This window comes from Stegodyphus dumicola, chromosome 2 (genome assembly GCF_044657685.1).
Source record: "Stegodyphus dumicola isolate Sdum_Otavi_A_Nest chromosome 2, ASM4465768v1".
NCBI classification, from domain to species: domain Eukaryota; kingdom Metazoa; phylum Arthropoda; class Arachnida; order Araneae; family Eresidae; genus Stegodyphus; species Stegodyphus dumicola.
The window spans coordinates 202,766,890-202,780,335 of record NC_140769.1 but is presented as its reverse complement, the minus strand read 5'-3'; the positions used below and the strand labels follow the sequence as shown (position 1 = coordinate 202,780,335).

Here is a 13,446-nt window from a genome sequence, read left to right as displayed (position 1 = left end):
TCCAATTCTCTTCGGCGAAAATTCTTTCTTGCCGTTGAATTTCTGCTGCCTTCGTTCGCCTGGTTTCGGCGTGCGGAAATTTTTGTACTTTTGCCGATGCATCTGCGTACGTTCCTTGTTTAAAATGCAGTGGTTTTCGTATTTTGTGGCCAGCTCAAATAAAATTTCTAAAATCGACGCGTTTCTTATTTCTATAAAGTCTTACGTTGGTGGGAGTAATCTCGGCAAGATGATTTGAATTACTTCCTCGTCGGGTTTTCTTCCATAGAGCAGTTTCACAGCTTGGATTTTACGTAGAATGAAGCTTGTCAAATCTTCCCCATTCATCTGGTTCCGGCTGTACAGTTCGGCTTCTAACCGCGCACGATTATTTACGACTGGAAAGGCTTTTAGAAGGGCGGTTTTGAAATTTTGATATGTGTATATTAGCATGCCTAGTTCTTCAAGTAAAAATTTGCCGTTGCCTTTATACCAATACAAGGCTTGTCTTCGGAGAATAAAGTCGAAAATGCGACTTTTGGGATTTCGTCCACTGGGTACAAAATGAAGTGATCCTCCAGCAGGTTCATAAATGCTGATGCTGAACCTTTTCCATCAAATAGGCCTGGAGCTTCATGGAAGCTCTCATGGTTTCGACAATGTAGCCAAAGCCTTCCATAAGTTTGGCGTGAGTCACCGGTGCTGTGGATGTGGATAGGGCCAGGTCACTTGTACAGGTGTCCATTGTCCTAAACTGTTTCGGGCGCCAGTTATAGAGTCTATGAGAATTCTTTGATAAGATACAACGTTGACTCTACGTCGAAGACGAAGTAGCGAATTCTCGCTAGTTCTATATGAATAAATAGTGCAGAAGAAAGGTTTAAATAACCTTTTTTAAAAAACTAAATTAAAAATAAATGCACGCACTTTGTGCTCACAAATCACCACCACTTGTTGCGGCTAAGTAAATTAAGAGAAAATAAGAACGTAACAGATCACTAGTAAATTAAGATATCTAATGACTGGCTCCATAGCTGAAGCTAACGCTAAATCGACTGCACACAGCAAAGCCGAGTCCAGAAATATCAGTATAAACTGAAAAGGTGTCGAACACTAACTTAGAGAGCCAATTTTTAACTCGCAGCATGAACATCGGAACTAGGTCGGCTACTACTCTTTTTGAACTCTTAACACGCAGCTTAAATACTACTTCTGAAACACATTTAAATTTGAATACTATGCCACAACAAAATTTACATTCCAGCAGGAAACTGAAATCAGGAAGGACAGGACAAGTCAAACTAAAAATAATTAGTTAGAATAAATTATATCCTACAATTTAAGTGCACAATATTGTTGCGTGAGTACGGGTTCGTAATAGATTGATTGTATGCACAAGTCCGATTATAGGTTAATAAAATTTACTTTCTATCAAAAGAAATATTTCAGGACTCTGGAATTTTCCTACAGAAATATTCTTACAATGTATCCTTACTTTTCTTGTATAGCTTCGCTTTTGATTTTTCATGTTACAAAAGAAATGCAGCAATTTTACTTATAATTCAACTAAAATTACTTATCTAAGTACAGAATTAGCAACAATATATTACGAGTTATTTAAAATCAAACGAAGATATTCTCAAATCCTGTAGAAAATTAAGGACATCAAAGCAACAAGAAGACAAGATACCTGCTGTTAAATACAGCAAACTAACATAAAAAGTAATTCTAATTGAAAATAGAGCAATATGAGCCCGGAAAGGGTGGCGATATAAATGCGGACGTGCTAATAAATTGATCAACTTTAAAAGAATTAGTGAGATACTGTTATCTTTTTATAGGAACTTATTTTTATTTCCTACTAGCTGTACCCGCCCGGCGTTGCCCGTGCATTTAGAAAATGCAGATAAGTGAATAGCGCAGGAATAGTAGTGTAGGACATGTAGACTGTCTCTCTCTCTTCCCCCCCCACAAGCTACAAAAAAGAAATGAATTGTAATTAATCGATTTAATGTATCGTCAAAACAGCAAACTAACGCTAGAATAAAGAAATCAATTGTTACAATCGAACGTTATTTGAAAACAAATAATAATATCAGTGAGTCAAAAAAACCGTCATTAATCAATTATAAATAATTTTTTTAAAATTTTTCTAATTCAAAAATCGAAAATCGGGCTTCGAGGTCTGGTGGCCAGCCCCTTTGTGCTTCCGTATAAAAAATTCCAGGTCCCTGCGTGCGATAGATTTGGCTGGAGAGCTCGGTCAGACAGACAGACAGACACATTACACTTGCTTTTATTATTATAAAGATTGCATTACACATCTGTTTCTAAGACTCCTTTTAAGACTTAATCTATGACAATTTTCTTATGTCTGCGGTTAAAAGAATATTTGTGAAAATAAAAACGGATTGTTTTGCTAAAGTCTACGAGCGGCTATTGACTTTGAACAAAGCTCAGACAGTATAAATTTACGAGCATTGAAAAACCTTAAGCAGGATGTTGGGGTGTTTAATTTTAGAATTTAATATTTAAAAATACTTTGTTTCTCTGCGTACCACCGGCTGAGAAGCGCTGGTCTAGACTATGTTCAACTAAATCATGCAATATTTGGACGAATGTTCTTGGGATTAATTACAAAAAGCTTAAAGATTCTTTCATATTATAAGACTTTATAAGAGAACTATTGCTCTTCCACTTATCAAAATCTTCTGTCGGTTATTTCCTTTCTCATTTACAAGTTTAAAATTATTTTTATATTTAAATATATGCTTTTTCTATAAATTACTAGTGTTCAAAACAAGAGATTATGATCATATGAGTACTGGAATTCCAATCTCATTGAGTTTTCTCTGTTTTAAAGGATGCTGTACCTGGATTGCTTGGCTCAAATATTTTCTGAGATCTCTACTTTGGCAGCTTATTTATGCATACTTGTATCTTCTGCTCATTCGTATAGTGTTGATGAAGTAAGTTAACTTCTTTCCAACCATCATTTCTACTTGCACTTCATTCGTCAGTTCGAAAATACATTTCCAGATGTCCTTCATTCGTAAATTTAATATGAGACGTGAGAACTTGAAGAAGATGAAAAACTAACGAATACATTCCCGATGTTACTCATATTTATTCATAAAAATTTGACGATTGTCAAGTGATGTTTAAAGTTTTAAATTTTCTTCGGCAAAAGCTACAGTTAAACAAATGGTGTAAGGAGCATAATCGTCAATATCTATTGTTAACTGAATTCAACAAACTACTGACTGCTACTTCGCAAGATATCATCATTCTAACGAAAATTTATGTAGCAATATCTTGCTTCCTCGGATACATAGCACTAGAAGCACATATTTCATTGTAGAGATACACCAAGTAGCTTTGTAAGATGTTCTTGTAGTTGTGATTCAAAGCGTTACATTCTGTTGCAACAATACATATATAGCAACTAAGGTCGAGCGAAAAAACCTTTTTTAAAAAAATTCATATTGCCTGATTCATATACGGTTCCAAATGGGCTAAAACAAATTGTGTTCGAATTTCAGCCCAAAATATTGACATTTTGAGGTTCCACATCTCAAGTGAATTTTTTTTTTTTTTTTTTTTTTTTTTTTTTAAGAATTCCTTTGACAACGCCATCTTTGGCGCGAAAATTGCTTCTCACGCCAAAATATAAAATTTAATGCAAAAATATGCTACTAGATGCAGAACGTGTTCCAATCTGACTATTAGTTCTAGCTTGGGATAAGCAATCACGTGGCTTTCATGATATTTCAACGAATATTTTTATTTTATATTTTAAAATTATTTTTATATTTAAATATATGCTTTTTATTGTTAATTAAATGGCTGTTCAGTGTGTTTTGTCAATTTTGCTTTATCAGTTATTGTTTATGAGTGACTAAAATGGCGTCAACTGAAAGTGGAACATTTTGAGATCTTTGTTGGTCATAAACTGCTTTGGTTTGTATCCTTGTTGCACACCAATGAATAGCCTCTTCGTCATGCTTTCCAGAAGGTTGATGGAAATACATATGGGCCACCATAGCTTTCTGGAACAATAGGAAAATCCGTGAAAACATGGGAAATCCTTCCCATGACAGGTTATGTCCCTATTATTGTTGATCTATCCTGAATTAATAAAAAAAGACCTTAGTACTGATCATACATCCTTGATCTTTCTAAGGCAATATCCTAGGAGGAGTGTCCTTCAGATTTAGCAAGCAGGAGTCCTGGGATGATTGTCCTCTGAAGATGGCTCACTACAGCCAACAGAATTCTTCGCCTTTATGTATCAACCGCCGAACCATCAGACGAATTGAAGCTACCAGCCGAATATGTTATAAAGTTTATGTGCCATACTACTTCGAAATAAAGAAAATATCGAGAGCAACACATAGAACACGTATGGAATCACGGAATGATCAAGAAAAGTTCATTATTTGCTAGAAAAGTTTAAGGCAATCGTCCACAAAGCTATTCAGAGGAACTGTTATTTTGTTCGCACTGAAAACATCCTGCTGGCGATACTGGAGGTTAAACGAGCATATATTCGTGAACTTGGCCTGAACAATAGACAATGACTGGAAGGGGAAAATCTAGGAAGCACAAATAAGCAAAAAATCCACCTAAGCAGAGGAGTATTTTGAGATGATTCGTTGAAACCACCCTATTCTTGTAACCACTGGCTACCTTGAACCTCGGCGAAAAAGATATAAGATTGATAAGAAGCGGTTGTCAGTTTGAAATACTAGGAAGGTTCCCTTGCTATTCTCAAATAGTAGAGAGGCATGCGAGGCTGTTGGCAGAAGCGTCGTTGGAAACATGTGGTGCAGAGATAGATTCATACGCAGTCGAATAAGTCCCTGAACGAAGTTACGAAATTCGGCAACGAGATGAATTTCTTTGGTTCTCTGGTGGAACCTGAGGATGACAAGTGATTAAGCTGACATTTTTTACGGGTATTTGTTTTACCAAGAGAGGCATGCGAGGCTGTTGGCAGAAGCGTCGTTGGAAACATGTGGTGCAGAGATAGATTCATACGCAGTCGAATAAGTCCCTGAACGAAGTTACGAAATTCGGCAACGAGATGAATTTCTTTGTTTCTCTGGTGGAACCTGAGGATGACAAGTGATTAAGCTGACATTTTTTACGGGTATTTGTTTTACCAATTACAACCATAAGTTGAGTCAGGAAACAAAAATGTTAAAAAATATTGTTAACATATAGTTTTATGTTTTCATTAACATTAAGATTGATTTTTCTTATTTACCTCATGCAGAGCCTAAAGATGATGAGCGATTGAGCTGCAATTTTGTACTTAGATTTTTCATCCAACAGAACCATTTTTTGGGTTAGGAAATAATAAAATTTGAGAAAAAAATTTTTTTCTTCCTTTTTCACTCCACCCTAATATCTATACTGATGAAATATTTTTAGTGCTGCTGAAATGTTTCTGTTGATTTTTCCAGGCATGTGTAAATTCTAGCCCAAAGTTATGTGTGGCCGTCTGTGTTCTTATTCAATTCTTCTTCCAAGGAACATTCCTTTTCCTTCTTTTGGAAAGTGTACGTATGTGCTCTGTTCTTAAGGAGTTTGTACCTGGATGTTGCAGTCCCAGTTCACCTTTTAGTCTTATATTTTTTGGTTTTGGTAAGTCTTATCTCATATGAACTTTTAAACACACATAATTAATAAACTTTCACTGTTGACCTTTTCATTTAGCTTCTTTCATGGTTAATTCTTACTGCATTTTCTTTTAATACTCAAGCATTTCTCTTAATATTTAGTGATTTAGTGACTCGTGAAGTATTATATAGATATTTTAGTAAAATGGTTTCTGTAAAGCAGATTTCAATACTGAATGCACGGTATTGAACAGGAAATAAGATCGCTAATATCTCATAAGACAAAACTCATAAGACAAATCTCATAAGACAAAACTTTTCTAGATCCTACTCTAGCAAGGAAAGTTTGCTTTGCTTGCCCTGATGCCAGTGAGTTGATACCGTTTGATATTGGCCCGATATCCTAAATGCAGACTGAAATTAAGTGCGTGGATCCTATTGTAATTGATATTTCTTTTTACTTATAAACCTTTTCTTCAACTGAGCAAGAGATCATATATATATATATATATATATATATATATATTTCTTCTACAAATGAATAAGGTTTCACAGTATACATAAATCTTCCTATTTATAGCCATATTTTGATAATATACTTGTTACCAATCGTCAGTAACAGTAACAGGGTCCTCAATAATAATAATTTAAGAAGCTTTCTTTATCCAAGTCACTGAAGGTTGTCCCAAAAGCAATATCTTAGAACAGCTTTACGAAATTCAGATGCTATGCCAATGCTATTTCATTATTTGAAGATAACTCTCCTACAAGAATACAAATGTGTGACAATAATTTCCTTTTTATTGAGGAAAGAATCTGAAAAGTCCATACAGATGAGGGCCTAAAGTAATCTGTTTCGCTCTGAATACCTTGCAGAGAAATCAAATCAAATCTCCTGAAAAATATGCAGATTTTGCGCTATATTTTTATACTGCCAAATCGATATACAAATAGCGCAAAGTACAGCGATATTCTAGTAATCTCACAACAGGTGATCAGAACAAATTAGATAGACTTTTCTTTCACTTTAAAATTATATTATTAATTTTAATACATTAATTTTAATTACTTAATATATTAATATTAATATATTTATTATATTATTCATTTTAAAATTATATTATTTATTTTTTGTATATAAAATGCTAATGAACGCAGTTGCTCAGTTGCCATTACCGCTTTTACATTAATAAATGGCATTCTGATATTAGTATTTATCTCTTCAGGCATTCCAGCTGTCATGACGACAGTTTCTGCAGCTATAGCTAGCGATGAATTTTCGGATGGTGATGATAAGTAAGTGAAATTTGATATATGTTAAACTGTGAAAATGGAGATCATAAATTTCTTTTTCTCTTGTATTTAAACATAACCTACATCCCTGCTATAAGAATGAAGAAATTAATTCATTTCTAGTCCTGTACGATTTTATATAACTTCTAAGCATAATAATCTGGCATTACAAGTCATTTTTCTTTAGCCAATGCAATCCATGTTTAATCTGTTTATCTACTTTTTGCCTCGTCTAAGTTTCTTTCTCCACCTCTTTTTTTTTTTTTTTTTTTTTTTTTTTTTTCTGAATCTACTGGCGTGTCCTTGAGCTTTTTTCTTTCAATTTGAATTTCCTCCCTTTTGATAAATTATAACAATGTGTTCCGGACGATTAGATCCACTGCGAGCTTCTTCGTATAAGGCAGAAATGGAGAATCCCAGAGGGGTTTAATCTCAAAGAAACGGATGCTACTCTAACCCAAAGACAGGATAACCTCAACCCTCTTCGGAGATTGAAATGGGCAAAACCGTTCATTTAAGGGATCAGACTGGAACCGGTCACTCACTGAAGGCTCAGGTGCTAGACACACATGGAAACAGGCGCCTGGGCTAGAAGCCACGTCCTGTATGCAACGTGTGGAGAAATGACAAATATTTCCTGACATAACGTAGAGAGATGTTGATTGAGAATTAAAAATTGACGATGACGCATAGATAAGTCGTCGCATTAACTAACGAAGCTATTCCGGAAAGGATGACAGTAAGACTGCTGCTGAACTAAAAGGGAAAAGAAAGTACTAAAAGGGAAATGAAAGAACTGAAAAGGAAAAGATAGAATTAATTTGAAGTCTGAAAATTTAGCTGCTTTACACTGTCTGCATTCCTATTGGTCTGTCGCTGATCGCATGCATTTACTTTTCTAATCCCTTGTTTCAGCGAATTGAATGAGTATCATTTCTACCTGGAAGCCAGTTCTAGTTTTTCGGCTGAATTTTTTGCAGATCTGATTTTACCAATGAATGAAACGACAGAGGTAAGGAATGCGTTGATTTTTTTCGTCTTTGATTGCATCGTTTAAGCCCTTTCGGAGGGGGAGTAACTTTTCCTTTACGTTTGTCGCTATACTTGACTTAAGGGAGGTTTTTCTAAACTGGGCTAATAGCAGTTTTCGTACTAGGGAAATTTTCCTTAGCGAATTCGGGTGCTTTAGGCTGCGGTGGGACGCTTTTCTTTTCAATTTTTTTCTTGTATTCGCTGCAACCTCTGTAGCTGCTCACTTGGTTTTGTCCGCAGAAATTACATGTAGGCTTATCTTCGGGTATCATGGTGCATTGAATACTTCGGTGCTGGTTCCCGCACTTTACACATCTCACGGAGCTACTGCAATAAAATTGGGAGTGGCCGAATTTCTGGCAATGGAAACATTGCGCTGGTCTTTTTCTGGGGTTGAATTTTTCTCTTGTAGCATTGAAACTAAACATGTTTAACTGGTGGATCTGGTTTCCTTCTGTGATTCTCTTGAGCTCAAGTAAGAATATGGGAAGTTTTATTATTTCTCCATAACGGCGCTCGGAAAATTGTTTAACTTTCTCGGTCGTATAGTTCCTGCGTTTCAGGTCTTGCTATATAACCTCTTCCTTTACAAAAGCGGGGAGGTTCTTCATAATAACGCGTATCGGCTTTTCATAGTCAAACTGCTAAGAATGGTGAGGAATTTTCTTTTCTAGTAGTAGTTCGTTGATATTACTGTAATCATTCAGAGTCTTGGCATAAGCGAAGATAGATTTTCCTCTCATCTGGCTTTCATGGGGCTCTGTGCAGTTTTTCGTGAACATTTCGTCGAGTAGCATCCAATCGCTTTCTTCGTGTGAAAATACAATAGGTGGGGCTGGGACTTCAGCTTTGCCTCCTCCTTCATCGTTTTCCTCTGAAATTTTTCTGAGTAATTGAAAACAGTTTTCTTGGGGAATTTCCATTGGTTCAGAATTTTCCTTAATTTTCGAAGTCTTCTTTGGCGTGGTCCAGTCTCCTTCCGTACAGGGATTATTATTTATTTGTTCAATAAGCTGTCTCTTTTCATAATGTTCGGAGGTTTCCCTAATCTGTTCCGTCACAAGTCTAGTTGTTTCCTCTGGGGATTTGGCTTCCCTCAATCTTTTTTCGAACTCAAGGTGACGCCTCACATAATGAACTCCAAATTTTTGAATAAGTTCCTGTATTTCTTCTTCTTGGACTTTTTCGGTATCCCATCACCTCTTTCTCAGGCTTTGCTTTCTCCTTCTTGCTTTGCCTTTTTTCCGGAGTCGGGGTCTTTCAGAAATTCCTCGTTGAGATAAAGTAATTCGTTCAGAGTCCATATAATTGCATTGCTAATATCCTCATCGGTGTTGGGTGTCTTATAAAAAGAAACAATTACCTGTGAAACCCAAAGGAATCACACTCGTAGTCAACAGAGATTCTTAGAGAACTAAAAGTAAACTCACTGATCGCCTACGGGACTGTGTCTCGCTATCGCTGGAAGTAACTCAAATAAACCGCTCACTCCCTGGACTGATTTCTTTCAACTGATCTTTTGGGGTTCCCTAAAAAAACCTTTCTACACAGAACAACAATAAAATTCTGAAATTTAAAAAAATGCTTAAGTTAAAAATTAATGAAAACTCACTTTTGTTAAAGATTACAATATTATTATAACTGATATTCAGTTGCTATTAAAAAGCACAGTGTAAAAATAAATTTTTAGATTGGAGGCAGATCCCAAAGAACAGGAAAATGTCTCCTGAAAATACCTGCAATTTCATTTTTACTTCCTTGTATGAAGTAAAAAGGAAGTATTGTAATCGCGAAAAGTTTCAGGCAGCATATTTCAACGAAAATATTCATTTTGACCGCTATCGAATGCAATTTAACGATGTTTTTGCGTGATATCTGTACGTAAGGACAGAATAAAATACTTTTTTCCTTCAAAAAATTATAAAACTGCTTTAAAATTAATTCTGAAGAGAATTTTTCGTGGCGTCTGTACGAACGTATGTACGTACGTGCGTACGTACGTACGTACATATCTCGCATAACTCAAAAACGAGTAGCCTCAGAACGTTGAAATTTTGTATATATGACTGCTATAACATGTAGATGTGCACCTCGTATTTTGGTTACAATCGGCCGCACCAAACGTATATAAATAGATTTATATATATATCCACTCTTTTACCGTGCTCAGTGATCTCAGTTTCTTTACTCTTATATGTTTGTAAATTGTACATTTTTTGCTTTAAAAATGGTTGAATTATGTTGTTTTTATCTTCCGGTTAAGGATTTTATGCCTTTAGTAAATCTGTGTGCAATATTTTTAGAATTATCAGCAATTTTAAAGTTGTTTAATTGCCGCTAAGCCTGTTTTTAATGGCGGCCATTGATGTTTACATTTGAAACAGGAGACTAGTGGATTTGTTGCCAATCTAGAGAAACTTATCTTCGCAACAACAAAGATAACGCATTCATTTATTATTGCCAATTAAATCATGCTTAATTCTTTCTGGAATTTTTTCGAGGAAATAAGTGTTTGAGATTTACCTCGTAATTTTTAATATAGATATTTTGAGTTTTTATGTATTTTTGCATTCTCGCGAAGTGAGAACTGAATTAATTAAATGAGAAATACTCCATCGTCTGTGAAAAACTGTTTCTTTTTTGTTTTGTTTGCTTAATTTCTTTTATACATCATTCTAGCTTTATTATAGTATTTGAATAGAACATGTGGCAACGATTAGATAATTCTCTTCTTTAAATTATATAAATTTTGTGCATTATGAGTTATAATATGAACGAAATATAATACTGAAGGGGAGTCATCACTTTTGCGCAACACAAAAAGTGAGAATTTTAGCTGATTTTCGAGTTTTAATAAGTCAAATTGTTTTTGTAATACATATATGAAATTTTCAGTGTGTCATCTTTATACATAGATGATTATCGTTCTTGATTTATTTTACTTAATAGTGTATAAGAATTTTTTTTATAAAGAAAAAACTAACTGTGTTTTCCGAAAATTTAAAATTTGTACTGAAGCACTGCGCGCAAACTGACAGTAATACAAATTTAGTTACAGTAATAATTTTTAACTGAATCTAGCGCCAGAGTGTCGCTATGGTAAACAAATACTAGAGTGAATTTTAAAGAATGCATTTATTCTATTGTCGTTTATGCGCTGTCGGCGAAGTAGATTTAATTCAATCCAATAAGTTTAAATGAAATGCAAGAAAAATGCGCATAATTTAATATTCCGTATAAGGAAGTCATGTTGTGTACACATCAGATTTTTTTATCTAATTTCATAAAATAATACCAAGTATCGCTCGAGGTTTTTCTATTTGGTAGGGTCTACATTTTATTCCTCAACCTTGATAATATAAATTAAGTGGAAAAAATTATGTTTATAAATATGTACTAATTCAAAAGGAGATTTAAACAGAAATTCACAACTCTTGATTATAAGATGCTAGTAAAATAGTAAATAAATAAAAATATAATTTATTATTGAACATAGCTATGACACTGTATTCAAAGAATCAAAATGAAACTCAAAGGAACAACTCCAAGGAAGCGAAAAGAGCAAATAATCAAGATCTCGCAGGAGCCAGATTTGCGGCTAGAGCAAGAGCGATGAAAAGAACGAATAATTACTACTCCGAAGGGCCAGTTGGAAATCCGAGGAACTAGTTCCTATGATATATGTACTTTAAACAGACTGCCAGATGGGAAAGACAGCCATCCACTTACATACAGAGGTGGTCAATTTGGCTGAGATACGTCGGTTTAGTTAATGTTTTGTTTTTTAAATTCTAGATGGAACACAAGCAAACCGAAAGCACACATAGACACATAGAAATAGGTCAGATACGTTTCTGGTTAATAATAAAGTAAAGAATGCTTGTGTTTTCATTAAGAAGAATCAAATTTTTGACACGCTTCCCTAAAACAGCTCTAAGTGAACTGTTAAAGAAGTGCCGTTCCGTTTTCCCCGGAACGCTGATCATTTATTCATTAAAGTGAATCGGTTCCAAAGCTGATCTTCCATCTCTATTCAGAGATACTCCTCTGCCGGGATGTGATCATGTCAACCCTCCTCGTAGAATATGGAGATATGCGAAACCGGTGACAGAAAGACTAAACCATGGAAACTTAAGCAAAGCTTATCATTCAGCAAACGCTGGGGAAAATCCTAGATGAAGATTGGATAAGCTTTTTTGATAACATCGATCTTCTGCTAGAAAATGCCTTAAACATCATATGGATTCGAGGCTGCATCTTCAGTTTTTTTGTTTACATTTTGATTTTATTCTTTGCATTATTATTTTAGCAGTTAAAAAGAACTTCTTTACTGATGAAGTAAATCTTATGCACCACTACAGTGAGATCACATTTCTTACTCTCGTGGTATATGGTGAGTTTAATTAAGACGCAATGCTTTTGGAAGAGGAACCAAATGTGGAAACAATGGACTTTTAATTGACCAATGAAATACTAATGGATTGTTTCATGTATGCTAATTCCATAAATGTTTATTAATGATGAGTTCATTTGAAATTTATAGCCACAATAGATAGTGAGTTGAAATATAGCCACAATGGATACTGAGTTGAAATATATAGTCAAATAGTGAGTTGAAATATATAGCAACTATAGATTTCCAGTAAATGATATCTTGAGGAATTAAAATCTTTAACATTAAAAATATGTTCATTATTCTTTATTTCATGTGGATTATTGAAACATTGAACGTAATGGCAATCTAGGCATTTTAGCAAGAAATGGCTATTTACCTATTGCTTTGGGATTATTACCCTAAAGCGGTGGCGTTATGAGAGTGAAGAGCTCTCGCTGATAAGGAGAAAAAAAATTGAAGTTTGTGTCGCTGTCTAGTGACGCAGGATGTGGTTAATTCAGAGATTCCAGACGATAAAATTTTCTTCTCTGCTGCCGAGCTTATTTTTAGTATTGTCTTGAACGAACTAATTTAAAAATAGTTCACGTGGATTGTGGATTATTTCACGTGAGTTACGTATCTCTTTTATGCAGATGCAACACCGAAAGCATAAAAAAAAAAAAACAGTTTTACAAACAATAAAAATGTTGAAAATCTATCTAAAGGGGAAGAAAGAAAAGCTGATTTTAAAATCAAACTTTTGAAAATTTAGAATGAGAAATAAGAATACATATCAATGAATTATTCAATTTCACACATGACATACTTTGTGTCTTTATATACAAATACTCAGCGTTTATGAAGGAAGAAAATTTCTTTTCTTATTCATGTGTATGAAATTCAACGAAATACTTTGCTATAGTTATAAAATTCCTTATTTTCTCATTTTGTATAACAGAGCATTGGGAGAACAACTAGAAAGCGTAATTAATGAATTTTGTTTGTAAATGTTTCAATTTCTGAAATAATTTCTGGAATTCTGGCTTCTTTCCAAAAAAATTTCGGCTTACTTTACAGTTGCTAGCAATGATGTATTATTAACAGCCTCCTGATTTTAAATAATAATTCTATGAGATATTAAAC

At 34.4% G+C, this 13,446-nt stretch overlaps 1 protein-coding gene across 4 annotated transcripts in view; it reads left to right on the top strand.

The window, feature by feature from the left end:
* The window catches only part of LOC118197229 (uncharacterized), a 193,136-nt gene that overhangs the window by 160,343 nt on the left and 19,347 nt on the right, over positions 1 to 13,446 (top strand). The window contains exons 23-25 of one of the 4 annotated variants that reach the window (XM_085811640.1): positions 2,843 to 2,948; positions 5,448 to 5,628; positions 6,830 to 6,899. In XM_085811640.1, the coding sequence (XP_085667766.1) occupies positions 2,843 to 2,948; positions 5,448 to 5,628; positions 6,830 to 6,899 (357 nt within the window). The remainder of the gene's footprint in view (positions 1 to 2,842; positions 2,949 to 5,447; positions 5,629 to 6,829; positions 6,900 to 13,446) is intronic. The other 3 variants (XR_015039711.1, XM_085811641.1, XM_085811642.1) reach the window with 3 other exon arrangements.